This window comes from Cynocephalus volans, chromosome 16 (assembly GCF_027409185.1).
Source record: "Cynocephalus volans isolate mCynVol1 chromosome 16, mCynVol1.pri, whole genome shotgun sequence".
In the NCBI taxonomy this organism is placed as follows: Eukaryota; Metazoa; Chordata; class Mammalia; order Dermoptera; family Cynocephalidae; genus Cynocephalus; species Cynocephalus volans.
The window spans coordinates 57,270,684-57,290,229 of NC_084475.1; the positions used below are offsets into that span (position 1 = coordinate 57,270,684).

Sequence of the window (19,546 nt, forward strand, 5' to 3'; positions counted from 1 at the left end):
TTCCTTCTGTAATGATTTCTAGTATAATTCACTTATGATCATAAAACCTTTTTAAGATTTCAGGCCTTTTTAAATTTAAGACTTTGTGGTCCATCCTGAAGAATGGTCATTGTGCCCTTGAGAAGAATCTGTATTCTGTTATTGTTGGATGGAGAATTCTGTATGTGTCTGTTAGGTGTAATTGCTTTACATGGTTGTTCAAGTCTTCTATTTCCTTATCAATCTTCTGTCAGTTGTTCTACCCATTATTGAAAGTGGGATATTAAGCCTCTAACTGTTGTTGTAGTACAGTCTATTTCTTTCTTCCATTCTGTCAATGTTTGCTTCATGTTCTCTTGTTGGCTGCCTGTTTGTAATGGTGTATTTTCTTCTTGGATGGCACCTTTCATCTATCTATAATGTACTTCTTTGTCTCCTGTAAACTTTTTTGATTTGAAGTATATTTTGTCTGACAGTAATATAGCCAGCTGAGCTTTCTTTTATTTACTATTTGCATGGGATATTTTTTTCTATCCTTTTATTTTCAACCTGTTTGTGTCTCTGTATCTGAAGTGATTCTCTTGTAGACAGCATATGCATGAATCAAGTTTTTTATCTAGTCTGCTAGTCTCTGCCTTTTTTATAAGATAATTTAATCCATTTACATTTGAAGTGATTACTGATAAGGAAGAGTTTACTTCTACCAATTAGTTATTTGTATGCCTTACTTGTTTTTTTTATTCCTTAATTCTTCCATTACTGCCTTATTTTTGTGGTGTGCCATTTTGATTCTCCCTGTTCCTTTTCTGAATATTTTGGGTACTTTCTTAGTGGTTACCTTAGGGATTACAATTAAATTTTAAACTTATAACAACTTAGTTTTAATAATAACAAGTTTGTTTCAATAGTATACAATTAGTCTGCTCCTATACATCTCCTACTTTCCCTCTTTATATTGCTATTGTCACAGATTACAGCTTTATATGTTGTGTGTCCATTAAGATAAGTTTATAAATATTGTTTTATTCATTTGATTTGGAATTGTATAGGAAAAATAGAGGAGTTATAAATCAATACTATAATAAGACTTATGAACAAGATGGCAGAATAGATGGTCCCCACGTCACTCTCTCCCACAAATCAACCAATTTACAACTGTAAAAAAGCAACAACAGCCAAGCTGGGGACACTAGAGCTCAGGGGAAGAGGAGGAGAGACCTACAGAGTGCAAGAAGGCGGGAGAAGCCTCAGTGAGAGAAAGAAAAAAACGCTCTTACCATTTCAAGTCCCAGCTGCTTCCAGGCTGGAGCTTCTGAGCACTTGGAGCAGGCGCCAGCAACAGCTGCAGCTATGCCCTTTGGATGAAGTTGCTTGGAGGCGGCAGGGGAGAAGAGGGCCTTGGCTCCCACATAGGGGCAAGGAGCCACTCAGAGGCTGCTGAGTCATCGCAAGGGACCAGTGCATGGCCTGTCCCATGGGAAGTGTTTGCAGCATGGGCGGTGGGGGAGATGGGCCCACCAGGAGAACACTGGGACACAGCAAGGACAGCTGATCTGCACCCCTATCAGCATAGGACCACTCTGAGGAGACTGGTCAGGAATATAGAATTGCATGGGGTGCGGTTTGATGAGAAGACTTGGGCCTAGACCAGAGTTTCTACACAACCCAGGTACACTGGATCTCTTGAGAGCCAGGAGTACCTATAAAGTCAACCATTAAAACCTGTGCTGCACAAAAAGCCTTCCCTAGGAAATCAGCAGCAAAGCAACAATTTAGTTCAACCACAGACCTCAAGTACTGGTTGCCACAGAAAATTTACCCATTTTAGAAATAAGCAAAGGACAACAAATTAGTTCCAGTGCAGAGTTTAAGTGGTGGGAACAGCAAATAATCCAACACAGAACTGAAAGAAAAAACAAAATGCCTGCAACCAGAGACAGAGTTTCATATTAACTAGTAAAGGTCTCATTTCACCAAAGAACAACTATAACACCTAGAAGGACTGGAAGCCCCCTGGGCTACCAAGCCAGAAAGGGGGGAGGGTCAGGGGCTTCAGCAGTGACACCCGCAACCAATCTCAAGGGTGGGGGAATGAGGGTCTCAGCCACGCCCCCCCAACACCTACAACCAGCCCAGCAACAACCACTGAGCCGCCACTGGAAGCGCCCTGGCCCTCCTGAGTCAGAGCAGTGGGGGGCCTCAAGCCTCGGCCACACCCCCAGACACATGAAGCTAGTCCAGTGGTGACCATCAAGCTGCTTCAGGAAGCACCCCCCAAGCCGCTGCAGGAAGTGCCCCAGGGTCTCCCAAGCCTGGGCGGTGGGGGGCCTCAGCCATGCCCTCCGGACACGTGCAACCAGCCCAGCGATGATCACCAAGCCGCAGCAAGAAGGGCCCCAGGCTCTCCCAAGCCAGGGAGGTGGGGGGCCAAGGGCCTTGGCCATGCCCCCAACACATAAGCAACCAGCCCAGCAACGACCACCAAGCTGCAGCAAGAAGGGCCCTGGGTTCCTGAGCTGGGATGGTGGGGAGCGAGGGGCTTTTGCCACACACCCCTGACTTCTGCACCCAGCCCGATTGTGACCAAACCACTGCTGGAAGCTCCCTGGTCTCCACTGTGGGAATGTGGGGGAGGCCATGGGCCTCAATCCCACCCCTCCTCCTTCTTCCATCCATTTCCTTCCCCTTTCCTCTCTCCCCCTCCCTCTCAACTGCTCCACAACAACATCCTAGAATGTAAAAAATATTAATAAAATTACATTTTCTTTTAAAAAAAAAAAAAGTATATTACTACTGGCTTTTCTATTTACCTACATAATTCCCTTTACCAGCGTTCTTTATTTCTCCTATGGCTTAAGTTACTGTCTTACTGTTACTGTCTTAAGTTACTGTTACTACTTAAGTAACTTAAGTTAGCTTTTCATTTCAGTGTGAAGGACTTTTTTTTTTAGCATTTCTATAGGACAGGTCTATGTAGTGAACTTCCTCAGCTTTTGTTTATTTGAAGATATCTTAATTTCTTCTTCATTCCTGAAGGATAGTTTTGCTGAATACAGAATTCTTGGTTGATAGTTTTTTCTTTCATGGTTTTAAGTATGCGATCCCATTGGTTTTTCCCCTCCATGATTTCTAATGAGAAATCTGCTGTTAATCTTGTTGAGGAACCTGATTTCCTTTAGTTATTTGTCTGTGGTTTCCTTTAGCTCATTCAGCACATTTAAAACAGTTGACTTAACATCTTTTTCTTTTTTCTTTCTTTCTTTTTTTTTTTTTTTTTTTTTGGTTAAGTGGACTTTTACTTATATGTGAATCTAGCTATTGCCCGTAGGAATAAGGAATAATTAACTAACATCTTTGACTAGTAATTACAATTTCTGGGCTTCCTCATTGTTGGTTCATGTCAAATTCTTATTTTCCTGTTTCATGTATTTTATAAGTTTTTGTTGAGAACTGGTCATTTTGAGTTTGTTTTTCTTGTTGAGGGCTGGAGCTGCCTATGACTTTTCCAAACTATTTTTGCAGCATGTATATTGCTTGCTGTGTGTGGTCACTGATGTTTCTTTTCCATCATCTCTGCAGCCAGTCATTGACCTGGCAAAGATTTCCTTAAATGTCTGGCTTCAAGAAGAAAATAAGACCCCTCTCTAAATCTTCCAGTAGATCCTGCTGGGGGAAGCCACTGATGCCAAGAGAGCCAAAACCAAGGCAGGCATCTGGGCTGGGCCCTCAGGACATCACCAGATCAACCAAAGCACACAGCACACAATTTTTGGAGGACAGGGCTTCTGCTGCCTGCCCTGGCACCAGCCAGCTGTTCTAGGAACTTGGGCTGCTATCTCCACATCTGCCATGGGGTTGAAGAATGCGGGTGGTAGTTGGTTTGTGCATGTTGCTTACTTACAAAAGTTCAGCAGCTTCTCCTTTCATCAGACACTCCCCTGGTTGGTGTCTGATTAGGTTTCAGAGTTCCAAAATAGTGATTCCAGTCTCTTTCCAGCTTAGTGGTTGCTTCAGCAGAGGGACTGACCTCTAGAGCTTCCTACTCTGCCATTTTGTGTGACATTACTCCCACTTGTTTTTAAAACGTCTTGCATCTTCTCAACCAGTCCATCCTAGTGGCCCCTATTTTATAGTTATTAAGCTATAGAAGATAATATATTAGATAAAATAAATAATATAAATAAACATAATAATATATGATATATTAAAGATGGGGCAATGTTATAAAAAGCAAGGGTGTCAAGCCAAACAGGTCTGTATTTGCATCCTAAATCTCTGATGTGACCTTGGGTAAATCACTGAATATCTGTAAAATAGCTTTCGTAAGAATATTAGATAAAGTATGTAAAAAAGTGTTAATAACTAGAAATGTCAGTGTTACACCAAGATTAGTTGATATTCCTGTTTTATCATCAATTGCTAAGCACTTACTGCCAGACATCTTACTAGATGCTTTATATACACATTCCCAGCAAGAATTCTGTAAAATAAGTATTTTCTGCTTTTTTACAGAAGAGGAAGCTAGAGCTTAGAGAGGTTTTAACAATTTTTGGGGGGCCGAGCCCGTGGCACACTCATGAGAGTGCGGCGCTGGGAGCGCAGCGACACTCCCGCCCCGGGTTCGGATCCTATATAGGAATGGCCAGTGCACTCACTGGCTGAGTGCCGGTCACAAAAAAGACAAAAAAAAAAAAAAACAATTTTTTTGAAGTAGAATTAGGCATCACACTGCCCAGGGCTGTCTGACTCAAGCCCTTGCTGATACTCATTGTGCCACATTGCCTCTTACCTGAATTGCTGTGTCTGATTTCAAGGTCTCTTTTTCTTCAGGAGTCACATGCCATAGGAAAAAAACCAGAAAATCCAGCAGACACGATTGAAGAAGGGGAGCTTATCCTATCTGTGAACATCCTGTACCCTGTTATATTTAATAAGGTCAGTAGTAAAATCTTTTGGATTTTATGGATAATATGAGTGACTTTTGTCAAAAGGTTTATTTGAGGAGTCATGTTCTTTAGGATTCAAAAGAAATGCAAGCATGTGCTGTCTGACATCTTATTTTTAGAGCTGACAGTCTGTGTTTTGGGGTTCTTTATTTCAATAACGAATATTGGAAATAAGGTCAAATTTCTAACAATTTCTAGGTCAATAGGATTACAGTTACAGTATTGGAATGTATACCTAATTTCTGTACCAAAGCAACTGAAAGTACATATATAAACCCAAAATGATAATTTTAAAGACAAATTAGTAAAGAATTTATTAAATAAATTATAGTGCATTCATACAGGGATGTAGTTTGTAGATAACTTTCCAATTATTGCAATGATTCTAATTCTATGAAATTTTGAGGGTTTTTGGCAAAATAGATGGCTGGTGGAGGAGCAGAGTGATTTTTGTTCACTAATATGGAATACTTGGAAAGTTATTGAATTAACTAAAGACAGCTCTTCATTGATGAAAATTAGCAAGTCAGGCGTATCCAGGAATTTCTTGGGAGTCTAATAAAAAGAATTCTATCCTGTAATGTATATGTATATATTCTTAATTTCCCAAATAGATGTGTCATAAATTCTGATGAGATTCAATTGAAATATAAGATAAATTGATCTTATAAATAAATAGGTTTTTATGAAGCATCTGGGATGAAGTTAGTACTAATTACCTTGTTTGATTAAGATCTCAAATTACCAATCTAAAAGGAACAAAACCAAAAAATGAACCTTTGGGTTTATAACCTGAGAACAGGGTATAGATTGCCTGACTTCAGTGAGGTAACTACCAGGAAATTTTAAAAGACAGTGCTGCTAGAAGAAGTTGTATTCTAAAATTCTTAATGCCAATGTCAGTTTAGTAGCATCTTGACTATAAACTTTAAACTTAAACTAGAAAAGTTCTGTTGCCAAGTATGTCAGTTGTACCCATGGGATTTTAATTTATGGTGGTGGCCAAGGGATGACACAGAGAGACCAATGTCATTGAAAGAAGTTTTTTTTACTTATATTTCCTGCAAGGAGGGGGTGTGCCCCTCCATGTGGGGCCACAGAGGGAAGCACTAGTCTTGGTCAGGAGGCAGAAAGGAGAGAGGGGAGAGCATAGACCAGTCTTTATTGGGGTCTCTGTGGGAAAGGCAGGAAAGGACAGGGTAAACAACTTAAGATTGGCTAGTTTGAATAATTCTAGCCACCTTTGGGGCATAGGGGCTGTCCCATGTGGTTTGGTACCTGGCCCTGGGTGGATTTAGGTTGATTGGGTACCAGGGGAAATATTGGCTTGGTGTGTGAGAGTTAAAGGAGATCATTTCAGAGTTTGGGTTCTGGATTGCAGTGGTGATGTAATCAACTTTGATATTAGTTTGCCCCTGTAATTAATGGATGTGAAATAGATAAATACAGAATCTAAGAAAACACAGAAAACCAAGTTATGGGTATAATTCAAATTAAGATAACTAATAATTTAGATCTGGTTATGACAGGATTTGTGGTTTAATTGAATTGTCTCTAAATGGACACTTATTTATTTACTGTTTTAACTTTTAGCACAAAGAACACAAACCATACCAGACAATGCTGGTATTGGGTAGTCAAAAGCTCACAGAACTGAGGGATTCAATTTGCTGTGTCAGTGACCTCCAGATTGGTGGAGAATTCAGCAACACTCCTGACCAAGCCCCTGAGCACATCAGCAAAGTAAGGTGATTTTTTTTCCCCCTCATAAAACAAAAGGAAAAGATAAGGAAATAGTGATTAGTCTAGCAGGCTCATAAACATTCCAGTAAATGCTTTCTTCTTCCATGCGATTTTATCAAGCTACTGCCCTATCTTTTTTCTTCCCTTTATTGTCAGAACTTTTCCAAAGAGGAGGCTATAGTCTGTTTTGATTTCTTCACCTCTCATTTATTTCTCAACCATTCTATGGTTGCTCTTCCTTCTGAGGTAATAGCCACCTAATTGTCTAAGCAATTGGTCTTTTCTATTTTCATGCACCTTGACCTTGCTGTAGCATTTGATTTTGCTGTACCCTTTTGTTTTGAACTCTGTAGGAGTTAAGTCTGTCATAACTGCCCCCAGCAAAAGGTTGGAGTCCCCCTGAGAGCCTCAGTAGTTAGAACCCATTCTCACCTTTCGCTGCCCATAGAAGGACCTGTCAGTCCAAGGACCAGTACCAACAGGGAGATAGCATATGAAGTTGGTCCTTGCTGGTGTTTCCCAGTACGGCGCTCTCAGAATGACAGAAAAACCCTATGTGCCCATTGAATAAGTATGAAAAGGGGCAAAGTGGTAGACTAGCTACCCACAGAGTTTTCAGAAGGGATTGCTTACCTAGTAAAGCAGAAAGGCCTTGTTCCTTCCTTTCCAGTGTCAGTGTTGGGCAAGATTGAATTAATTCTTTTATCTGGTGCAACTCTGGCAGAGGTCCCTAGATTTACTGTCTCACTTCAGGAGAGGGGCAGCATCTCCTGTAGATAAATAAAAAGATATTTGGAACAAGTAGAATAGAGATAGTGTTTGGACAAGAACCAACACAATCTCTGTTTTTGCTGGTTCCTATTCCACCAGGCACATAAATGTTGGTATAACTTAGGTTTTATGTTAGTTCTTCTTTTTCTTCTTAGGCTGACAGTATAAACCCTTTTACGATGGTGATTCCCACATTAGTTTTCCATGCAACTCACCTCCTACCTCTTTACACCTTGTGCTTCAGCCACGATGAATTTGCCTATCTTCCTTAAGTGTACCATACTTTTTCATGCCTCTGAGTGCTTGACCATGGTAGGGAGCCCTTTCCTCCCTCCATCCATCTGGTGGGTTCATACTCGTGTTTCCAAGCCCTTCTCAAAACTTACCGATTACATAAAATTTTTCCTGACTATCCTCTCTTTGCCACTCTGGCACCTTTTTGTTTGTTCATTATAGTGCATGTTAGAATATGCTAATAATGTTTGGTATGTGTCTGTGTGCCCCACAGGCTGACTGTGTTCCGGCCTTTCTGGGGATTGGCATGGAGACTAACATCATGGCTCACACATAGATTACACTGAAATGTTTTTTGAGTTATATTAAAAATGGTTTTAAGATATGTATGTTCTGGCCGGTCCATGGCTCACTTGGGAGACCGTGGTGCTGATAACACCAAGGCCATGGGTTTGGATCCCTATATACGGATGGCCGGTTAGCTCACTTGGGAGAGCACGGTGCTGACAACACCAAGTCAAGGGTTAAGATCCCCTTACTGGTCATCTTTAAAAAAAAAAAAAAAGATATGTATGTTCTGGCTTGCCACCTAAGTGGTTTAGGATAAAAAGTGGAATTTCAAGGCTTTATACAGTCCAGGAAATATAAGATTTATTTTTTCTTTTAAGGAAAAGCAGCAATCTTCTGCAAAGCTTTTTAACCCTACGAAGAAATAAAAATTAAAATAAGGTGTAACTATAAAGTAATTAGATAATTTAATAAGAAAAATCTGAATTTACCTTCTTCATTCCAACCATGTCGTAATTGCTCAAAGCACTTTGAGTAAGATCTGGGAAATGGTCTTAACTCCTGGAAACCCTGGACAATGTTTTTAACCAGTGTTTGTCAATTTATTGTGTTTGTACATTGGTGCTGATGCCTTCAGAAATTTTCTAAGCAGGAACTAAATGACCCATAGTCTTATTTCTTAATTACTTGCACATCGACTGTGATATTGTTTCTCCTTCTTCCATCTACTAAAATAACCTCTTATTATTAAGCACTTACCATGTGCCAAATGTATGAGATCTTTGGAAACAATTATCCCTATTTTACAGATTAGAAAAAGATGTTCAGTAAGCAGTGATGGAGGCTGTATTCAGATCCATGTCATTTCTCCTTCAAAGCCTCACGTTATTTCTTCTTTGCTGTGTTACTCGCATTATGCCTGGCTTTAGATGTCTCTCCCTATCCTTTTCTTTACTTGGTGAACAGGCGCTGAATGAAACCTTGAGCAATGCTCTGATTAAAATACACCAGCAAGCTTCTAACACATGGACTTTGTGGAATCTTTGTTCAGAAACCTGTTTTGTTTGCTTCCTGGTTCTCTAGCTGTGTTTTAGAAAGGTGGATGTATATAAATAAGTGAGATTTTGCTGACGCTAACTTTTTTTGGCCCTCGGAAAGATTTCTATTTCATTGATCATTTGTTATTTTATGACCTTTTTTTTTTTTAAGTTCTATCTTGGAAAATTTCAAACATACAGACAAGAAAGAGAATAGTATAATGAATGGGTACTCATTACCCACTTTCAGCAATTCTGTGTTTTGCCAGAATTGTTTCATCTGTTCTCCACATGCCGTTGTCACACAAAACAAAATTGAAAATAAGTCCTTGAGTTCTAATGCTTTTAGACAGGACTATATTTAGATGTATTCCACTGACAATCATGGAGCAAATTAGGGAGTTGCAGCTCTTGTAGCTGAGGAAATGAGAATCTTTTCCAACCAATAAGCAAGACCTTCGAACTTTTGAATAAAATACTTTCTTTGATTAATTTTCTGTGTGATAGGACTAGGAGTCTTGGGCCAGTGTATTTAAATCTTTCCCAAAACCTTATGTCTAAAATGTAATATGTTTTGCTAATGTCTGTTTTTGGACTATAATAGCTCAAGAATGGATTGCATTATAAAACAAACGTATAATATCAGTGCAAGTTTTTGGTTTTTTTGTAAATAGTTTCCTCATGTTTTAATGTTTGATCTTTCTACTCTTTTTGCTCAAATTAGTTATCTCTTTTGGTTAATAATCTGCTAAGTGTATTTCTTAGAGGAATTCTAATAAAATACTTCACACATGTATTTATTCTGTTACTTATTATAAAGGCCTGGTAAAAGAAAAATGGTAACATAAATTTAAGTGTGAAGATTTCCTTAACCAAGTTTCTCCAGCATTTCCCTCACAGCACATCCTAGGAATGTTTCTCAAGTTCTAATATAGCTGATTTGAATACCTGTGAGAAAGTAAGTGACTATTAGATGCCTAAAATTATATATAAATAATGACTTTGTTCAAATGACCGGGCTAGTTATCGACAGTTACTTTGTAAAATGGGTAAAGTAACAGCAGTCTCTTAGGTTACATTAGATTAATAACTGAAGTAACTTCTTACACTAGTTTTTCCATGTTAGTTGGTGATTCCCCCCCTTTAGAACTTGGTCAGTTCAACTAGCTGATATACTGACAAAATAGGGAAACTAGTTAGTGATAATCTCCGGTTATTATTGAAAATGAAAATTCGTTGCTATTGAGATTACACACATCTTCTATGCTGTGTGCATCATTTATACACTGAAGTAAGTGAAGATTATTAATGGGTGACTTATGATTTAGATGGAAAACATTTTCTTTTAGAGTTCATCTTGTAATTAATAATTGTGCCAAAAGGCATTGTTTGTTTAAATTACTTGAGATGAAATTCTGTAGAAGTGTTTTGTAATGAATACAATTTTATATAAATTAAATTTTGTTTTGTTTTCAAAATAAGGTATTCTTTCAGAACTTTTATTTTGGACCCTGGTTTTCATCTTTGAGGATTTAGAAGTATATTAAGTGGCAGATTTTGTTTTGTAGCAGCCAAGCACGGCATTAGGTACATTTTATCTTTTATCTCCACAACAACCTGTGAGGAAGATAATGGCTTTACTCATACATTACATGAGGAAACAGACGGTCAGTGAGATTTAGTGACCAGTCCAAGGGGAAACAGCACGGCCAGTCTTGCAAGAGTGTCTGATGCTAAGGCAAGGCAACATGATCTGTAAATGGGTGAATGAAGAAAATTAAAAAGGAAAAATAGAGAAATGATAATATTAAGATAAAGTTATTTTAATACCTAAACTTATATATCTTTTATAGATCATAAATTGCTTTTGATTCTCACCACAGTCCTGTAAGAGATACTACGGCAGATATTGTAATTCTCATTTTACAGGTGGGGAAACTGAGGTCTGAGTCTGAGGAGAGATTGTTACATTCCCAGAGTCATAAAGCTAGTAAGTGGTAGGTTAAGGAAAAGAACACCGGTCGTCGAAGCATATGGTGAAGGAGAACTGAGAACAGAGTGGTTTTCAATTCTGGTTGCATGTTTTTCCTAGAGAGCTTTGGAAAAATACTGATACCTAGGCCACTTCCTCAAAGATTCTTATTTAATGAGTCTGAGGTGAATCTTGGTCTTTGGTGTTTTTGTGATTCTATTATGCAGTCAGGATTAAGAGCAACCTTTTTGATGAAAAGTATTGTGAAATAGAAGTTAAGAAACCTAAGGGTTCAGACCAGTTGTGCAACTATTATCGTACCAGGGGCAAGATTGCTTGAGTAAGAATAGAAATTCACATTCTGTTTGCCTAAGAGCTGCTGAAAATATAAAGAGAGGATTTTTGTAAAAACACATTAAAAATACAAAAAAAAATGCCAGAGAAACATAACTCAATGATCATTGTTATCACTGGGGGAACATCAATGATATGACTTCGTTTAGTTTTTACTTCTAGTATCCAAAATAACTGTCAGTGCTGTGTATGCCATATAATAAAATAATATTGAAGCTTGATTTCTTTTTATTATTTTTTTTTTAAAGATGACCAGCAAGGGGATCCTAACCCCTGACTTGGTGTTGTCAGCACCGTGCTCTCCCAAGTAAGCTAACCGGCCATCCTTACACAGGGATCTGAACCCACGGCCTTGGTGTTTTCAGCACCACACTCTCCCGAGTGAGCCCACAATCCAGTCCTTGAAGTTTGATTTCTAATTGAGTTCCTTTCATGAATCTCAGGAGAATATACAAATTTAAATCAAAACTAGTGATATTTTGTAGTAATACTTAGAGCAATTTCATAATTGTTAATAATAGGCTTTCTCTCAATATCATCTGTTTTCTTGTAGGACCTATACAAATCAGCCTTCTTTTATTTTGAAGGAACATTTTACAACGATAAAAGATATCCGGAATGTAGAGATTTGAGCAGGTATAGCTTCCAAAAATCTTCTCAAAGTCTTTCTTATTTGGGCAACAATAATCAACCACAATGTATATCGACAAAATAAAATTTAAAAAAAAAAAAAAAAAGTCTTTCTTACTTCTAGTTCTCAAAATAGTGATATCTCCACAAATTCTTTTATTGGTCTGTTTATTTTTTTATTATTATTATGAATATTCATGAGATACAAATCTCTGTATCGTTACAATTTTAGTATATATGTTGCCAAAGCAAGAACTCTTTTATTGGTCTGTTAAGTATCTTGGCCAAGGAAGTTTTATAAATCTTGTATTGAGCATTACATACGTCTAAAAAAATTAAATCCCACTAGAACATTTTATTAATCCGTCTTCATATTTAAGTGATAGTGGTGAATTAATCTTTCATTGTTTTCTTCTGCTTGTCTAATATATACTGTTGTTTGTCCTGGGTGAATGGATGTATGCATATATTATGTTCCTTAAGTACATATGAAAAATCCATATCTAATATTTTAATGAGACCATACTTTTATCATGAGTGTCCTAGCAATTAGAGTATACCTGTAAATTTTTTCTGAATGTTTATATCAATTCTCTTTCATTATAGCGATTTTTTATTTATATTCTAATGTAACTGTTCTCAAACTTGTTGGTCTTAGCTCTCCTTTATAGTGTAAATAATTGAGGGCCCCAAAGAGCTAATGCTTATGTGAGTTATCGTTATCAATATTTACCATATTGGACATTGAAACTAAGGAATATTTAAAATATTAAGTAATCTTATTGCATGTCAACATTTTTGTGAAAAATGCCTGTTATTCAAAATAAAATTGTGAGAATAGCATTGTTATACATTTTGTATTCAAGCTGAAGTGATACACATCATGTAACCTCCAGAAAACTGCTCAATTACTTATGAGAGGCTAAGAGGTGAAAAGGGCAGAAAATCTTAGTATCATTGTGAAGATAATTTTGACCTCAGGGACCACACTTAGAGAACTGCTGCTCTAATTATATGAAGGAAAATTAGGTGTTCCTTGTTCCAACATGTGTCAGCCACTTTGGTCTTCATCTCAAGATGAAGTTAATTGGGTGAGACAGGTTATGTGAAATACTACAGTCACAAACCCTTTTCTTTCATTTTTAAGTTTTTGTGGAGCAATGATGTATTCTTGCTTTTTTCCCCCCTTCAGAACTATCATTGAGTGGTCAGAGGCCCGTGATAGAGGCTATGGCAAGTTTCAGACTGCTAGAATGGAAGATTTCACCTTCAATGACTTGTATATTAAACTGGGTTTTCCTTACTTATACTGTCACCAGGGTGACTGTGAACATGTTGTTGTCATTACTGACATAAGGTAGGTGGCAGCACTCAGAACATTTTGTTATTCTGCTTTTCTTCTGTTTACTTAATAGTATAAAAAGCACAGATAGTTTTGTTGTTGTTTTGTTTTGTTGGCTGGCCAGTACAGGGATTGAACCCTGGATCTTGGTGTTATCAGCACCATGCTCTAACCAACTGAGCTAACCAGCCAGCCCCTCACAGATAGTTTTTAAAAAATTATAAGAGGAATTAAAGTAATGCAGCTTGGCTTGGGAACAGCAAAAATAAGTGTCTGCTTTCCATGCATTGAACAACTCTTTGCATCCATTTGCATCCTCTATTGTTCATTTTTTGGAAAATTTAAAAATCCTTTACTATTTATTTGATCTGTAAATACTTTAAAAAATATCCCCTTTGTATATTAAACAGCTGTAATTCAAGTAGTAGGCATCTATTGTGTATAACATACAGGCTCTTTGTTTTGCACATTTGCAGTTATATTTTTAGGTTTCTTTTTGCCAAAATCTGAAGGAGAGAAAAGGTAACTGGGAGAAGAGAGGAGTAATTCCAGTATTTGACAAAGGTGAAGTCTTAATGCTTTGATAAAGATTTATATTGGGAAGGACCTGTAATAGTCTGAAATGAGATTTGGGATTTGTTATACGTTTCATATAGCTGATATCTCTATTCTTCATGAATAAGGCTATTCATTTCCTCCTTATTTAGGAAATCTTAGTTTAAGAAGGACCAATATGTAGAAATACACCCTGCTTTATTGCTAGTTTGAGGCTTTCTGAGAGACCATTTTAAGTTTTTCTGTAAGAAAATTGTTAACTGAATTAGTGATAAGTACATTGAAAATTAAGCAGATGTGAACAGGAGAGAATTAGTAGCTGGAAAACAAAATGTTATACAATAAAAGGAATGTGTAGTCAGTTGTGGGGCCTACGTGGAAGTAGTATTAATTCGTCGTAATTTAAACATTAAATATCTATTTAACCAAAGGTTATAGTAGAAGGGTTTTCAGAAACTTCATGGAAAAATTCATATTATCTTTTAATTTCACTTTTTCACAAACTTTTTGAAGTACCTTCATAGTTCTATAGCGGGAAGTTGAGCTGAATTCTAAAGAAACTGTTAAGAATGGAAAACAGCTGCCCTTAGGGAAGAAGAGCAAGGCAAGAGCCAGGGGAGCTTCTAAACCTCAGATTTATGTGACTATTATATTAAATAGTACTTGATAGTATTTAATGTCTTTGATAATGTCATTAAAATTTTATATAAGTTATTCTGCCTGCTTTTCCACTCAAATGAGGGGGAATGTGCCTGCCTCATAATAATTATAAGATGGAAGACAATCCACTATTCTCTCATGGTCTTAAGTTTCTTGTAATGTAATGGTCTTTGTTTCTTGTAGTGTAGGCATATTGCTGTAAACTGTCATTCCGGGGCTGAAGTATAAAACATGGCCCTTAAACTCAGGGCAGCATCTTGATGCAGTGGTCAGCAAAAGAAACAATGGTGTTTCGATGCTAAAGAAAAAGTAATTAACACTTAAGAGAGAGCAATGTGGGACTTTGCTGAGAACTCATTTTCTTTTTACAGATGGATTTAATCATTCTGTGTCATTCCACAGTACCAACTATCAAAAGTTTAATCGCTTTCTAATGGTGAAGTTTAATATATTGCTACCCTTTACTGAAAAAATAAAAACAAAAAAATTGAATTTTAGAATTTTCAGGGACCTTTAGAGTAGTCCTGTTCAGTCCTTTCATTTTTCAGATGAGGAATCTGAGCCTTCATGTTTTTAGGTGTTTACCTGAGCCATGTAGCTGATGAGTGGCAGAGTGGAGACTGACTTCCACTTAGAATTTCTTAAAAGTTCCATGATTCTGGTACCTAAAACCAAGATCCTACTAATTCATACTACCAGGAGCCAGATATGGATTTTAATAAAGGGGACAGTAAATAAAGATAAAATATCACTGAGTAGCCTTGCCCAAACTATGTTCCATAAAAAGGTACTAGTGTCAAGAAAGCAAAGATTAAGAAATGCTGCCAGTTCCCTTTTAGAGGATCACAGTGCACATTACCATAAATGGATTTGGGAGGACTTATGGGAAAGAAAACGTTGTTCAATCCAAAAATGCTCTTTTGGAGAAAGTATCTTATAAAACACCATTTGGTCAAACCTGACGTAAAAAATCAGTTTCCCTAATCTTCTGTAAGCAAAAATTGGAAAATATGTCTTCTGATATTTAATTCTTTACAGATCATAAAAATATACACTTTAATATCTTCATTTATTTTCTCATGTACAAAAGGCTTGTGCATCATGATGACTGCTTGGATAAGACACTTTATCCCCTTCTTATAAAGAAGCACTGGCTATGGACCAGAAAATGTTTTGTTTGTAAAATGTACACAGCTAGGTGAGTGATACTTTTTTTTTTTTTTTTTTTTTGAGAAGTATTGGTTTTCAAAGTTCATTATTTTTGTATTTCAGTTTTCTATTTTCGATCTAAGGACTTGGACTTCGGGTTGTAAATAATGTGAAGAGTTTTTAGTAGGGAACTGCCGCAAAATCAGTTTAGTGGGTTAAAACTAGTATTTTTAAGCATCTGTAGTTTACAAAATTAGCTTCACCCCACAGCTTTTCTTCAGTGAAAAAACATCACAGCATATTGCATAGAGTGAAGTCAAAATATGGTTTTATAAAGTTTTTGCTTTATGTGATTCTGCATGTTTACATTATAAAGTGTTTCTTACTGTGAGTCAGAGTCAAAAAAGTTTGAAAACCACTCAGGAATAGGGAAGAATTTAGTATCTTCCATTTGTTCTGGGTTCCCCATTACAATATATTTTCCTAAAAGATCAATATGAAATCATGATAAATCAGTATCAAAAATGAAAGAGAATTTTAAAAGCAAACATTCCACAGGATGCAGAATTCAAATAGACTAAAAAATAGTATTTTCATTTTACTGTGATGAGTAACATCCCAGGCCAAAAACAGTCTCGGTTGAATGTTGCCCATACTCCCATTTGTATACACTCTACACTGTTAACATTTTATCCTGAATTTTAGGTAAAACAGTTGGAGTTTTCAAACTAACCACTACCAATCTACCAGTTAAAAAGATAAGTTAAGCAAGTGTCTGGTCCTTAGCATTCAATTTGATGGTTTTTCCAGATGGGCTGTTAGAAAAACATGACTATGTTCATGAGTGAATTACATGAAGGGATAATGTGTCAGGGCAAATGTACAATGCTCTCAAGTACAAATTTATATCTTCTGTACTTACCTTTAATGGGAAGTCTTGCAAAGAAACAGCATTCTGCAGTGTTTCTTGGTATTAGATACCCTTTTGCGTTTGTAGAGTATTGATAGTATAATCTATCTGTATCTATGTGTGTATACAAAATTATATAAAGGATTATAATGTATTAATAATGTAGACTGATAAGCCAATTGTGGGAATGTTATGTTTATATATTACTACCGGTGATAACTTACATGTTATATCATGAAAAACTTGCTTTTAATGGTGTATACATCTTTTTTAAAAACTACAGATGGGTGACAAACAATGACAGTTTCGCACCAGAAGACCCATGTTTCTTTTGTGATGTTTGCTTCCGAATGCTCCACTATGATTCAGAAGGCAACAAACTGGGGGAATTCCTTGCTTATCCTTATGTTGATCCTGGAACTTTTAATTAAAGATAGCCAAAAAACCAAAACAAAAAAAAAAAAAGAGTACGCCCTTGTGAAATAATTGTCCTCTTGGACGGTTTAGATTCAAGAAATACCACGGAGGAACAGGATCCACTTGCAACAGTCATGTTATAGCTACAAAAAGTTAATCAACCACAGATTTTCTTCAAGTCACTTGTATTTCTAAATGTTTAGAAATGTATTATTTATTCCAAAGTATATTTATTTTGTGCTTTGTACTGATTTTAAGTGGTTTTCTTATTGAAATTATAGAAGTGATTTATATATTCTGAATATAAATCCTTTGTCAGATACACATATTCTGATTGTCTCCCAGTCCTTGGCTTGCCTATTCATTCTGTATCCAGAGTTTTTTGCTAATGATAATTTCAATGGTAACATCAAGTAGTGGAAGCGTTTTGAAAATTCTTTGAAGAATATGAGAGCTACACCATCTACCATGTGGCTTCCAAGGTAGATCTTTCAAATATCTGTAATAAAAATGAGGGAGAAGTTAAGAGTAAATTATTTAATAATTAACTATTGTGTAATTATAGTGGGCTCTTTTGTAGTTAGGTTTTGTTGATACAAACTAGGCACAAGACATTTTAATGGATAATTTACATGAATAATAAATGTAAAAAGATCTTCAGTATACTCATACCTTCACAGAATATTTTCATTTCGTGACAAAAAATTTTTATGAATCACAAATACTATGAATTTAAAATGTCAATTTAATATTACAATTTTTAAAAATAGCACATTTTATATGATCACAGGGACATGGAAAAATCAAGATTCTGTGGACTGTTGACACTGGCTCACTTATTCTCGGGCAGTAATACCATTGAATATACAATATTCTCTAAGAAAAAAGGAAAAAGGAGTTTTTCTGGCCCAGCTCTTTCATTTTCCTGGGCCCCTTACTATAATAATCCTACATTACTTTTTTCTCTCATTCTGAGCCAAAGAGTAAAGGAAACTTTTTAATAAGTTCACAGGTCTAGATCAGAGAATTCTAGCTATCCAAATTTAAATATTTTCTAGAAACCTTTTTGGCTGAAAATTTAATACTGTTTAAGACTTTTAGGAATGCTATATAAAGTAGGTTTTAAATGTATCATATGTTTCACTTTCTCTCTCCTAGGCTGTATTTAAATTCAACTGAATTGTAGAGTTCTCTGGATGGCTTAAGAACTGACATTTACCACATAAATCAAAAACTGACGAAGCCTGTAAGCCTATGTGTTTAAAAGATTGACTGAAGTATGTTTATGGACTTAAATGTCATATACACAATTAAGTCGATTGGTATGGAGATGACAAGCACCTGTTCCTGGTATGTCTAGTGGTCTCATTGACTGATTCAGTCAGTACACGGGGAATCTATATAGAGAACTAAGAGGCCTCTCTCCATGGCTGGCTTATGTTGTGCCTAAAGTTTTACCTTCCCTGTGTCCAACAGTGCTAACAGAGCAGATTGAAAATTCTGCTGGAATCCAGATTTAAGATAAAATTGAGTGATACCCAATTCCTAAAAGTCCATAGGTAAAAATGTACTTTTGATTCCTTTAATACTGTATTCCTTATAGGTCTTGCTTTAATATGCAAGGGTCCGTTTACTTTTTATTCATTTACATTTCACTCTCAAAACAGCAAATTCCAGAAACTTAATTAGCATCATAATGCATTATTCTATGTGGTACTAATCAATTCATTTAAGCGGACAAAGAAAGGTATCAGTTAAGACATCACTGCTACCAGAATTCGTATTTATTGAGAATGTTATTCTGTTAGCTCTTAAGGCTAACTTTTTCACCAGACTCGGACACATTTCTATTATTGTTTCCTGGTAAAACCAAGGAAAGGTTAACCAGGTTATTCCAAAAATTTGCCAGTGTGTTGTGTATCAATTATACAGGTATCTCACCAAGTTCAAGTCAAAAATTCCTAACTTCATATAATTTGGAGCTATAAAATCCCTGTTCTAAAGACAGCTTTTTTTAAATGCCTATTTCAATCTATTAAATACAACGTGACTGTTAGTTACATGTATCATTTTATCTAATGAGGCAAAGGCAAATATGAAAATGTCATGAACTTATTAATCATCATCTGTAGTTTGATTTTGATATATTAGTGGATGCATATGCACAAAATCACTATACAGAAAAGCAATAGTTATTTCCTTAAACATTTTTTTTCAGGTTTCAGTATTCTGTAAGAATAATTAGATATTGCAATTTTACTGGGAGAAAAGTCAGTTACCTTTAACATCAGTGTGTTGGAGAATACACAACACAAATATACACACATTTCTGCCTATTATTGCTTCTTCATTTCTTAAAGGTTTAATGATACAGGTTTGCTGTTTCCAATAGATTGTCCTTTCTCTGGCCAATGGGATAAAATACGTTGTTAGTGAAGCACTCATACGACTCTAAAAGTCTTTGCTCTTGCACAGGATTAGATGGATTAGATGGCGGACATCATCTTGACCTGACATCTTTAATCAGGTAAGTGTGTGTGGTTAGAACATTTTTAGTAC

The 19,546-nt window shown here is 36.4% G+C and overlaps 1 protein-coding gene and 1 non-coding gene across 5 annotated transcripts in view; one reads left to right on the forward strand and one right to left on the reverse strand.

Annotated features, from left to right (window-relative positions):
- Positions 1-19,546, forward strand: part of SNAPC3 (small nuclear RNA activating complex polypeptide 3) — a 40,659-nt gene that overhangs the window by 16,608 nt on the left and 4,505 nt on the right. For 3 of the 4 annotated variants that reach the window (XM_063080331.1, XM_063080330.1, XM_063080333.1), the window contains exons 4-11: positions 4,810-4,914; positions 6,519-6,668; positions 11,878-11,960; positions 13,147-13,311; positions 15,602-15,709; positions 16,854-17,469; positions 18,146-18,337; positions 19,380-19,514. In XM_063080331.1, coding sequence (XP_062936401.1) covers positions 4,810-4,914; positions 6,519-6,668; positions 11,878-11,960; positions 13,147-13,311; positions 15,602-15,709; positions 16,854-17,001 — 759 coding nt within the window. In that variant the 3' untranslated portion in view covers positions 17,002-17,469; positions 18,146-18,337; positions 19,380-19,514. The remainder of the gene's footprint in view (positions 1-4,809; positions 4,915-6,518; positions 6,669-11,877; positions 11,961-13,146; positions 13,312-15,601; positions 15,710-16,853; positions 17,470-18,145; positions 18,338-19,379; positions 19,515-19,546) is intronic. The other variant, XM_063080332.1, reaches the window with a different exon arrangement.
- On the reverse strand, positions 13,414-13,487 carry TRNAI-GAU (transfer RNA isoleucine (anticodon GAU)). The gene has a single exon. It is a non-coding gene; the product is annotated as a tRNA-Ile (tRNA).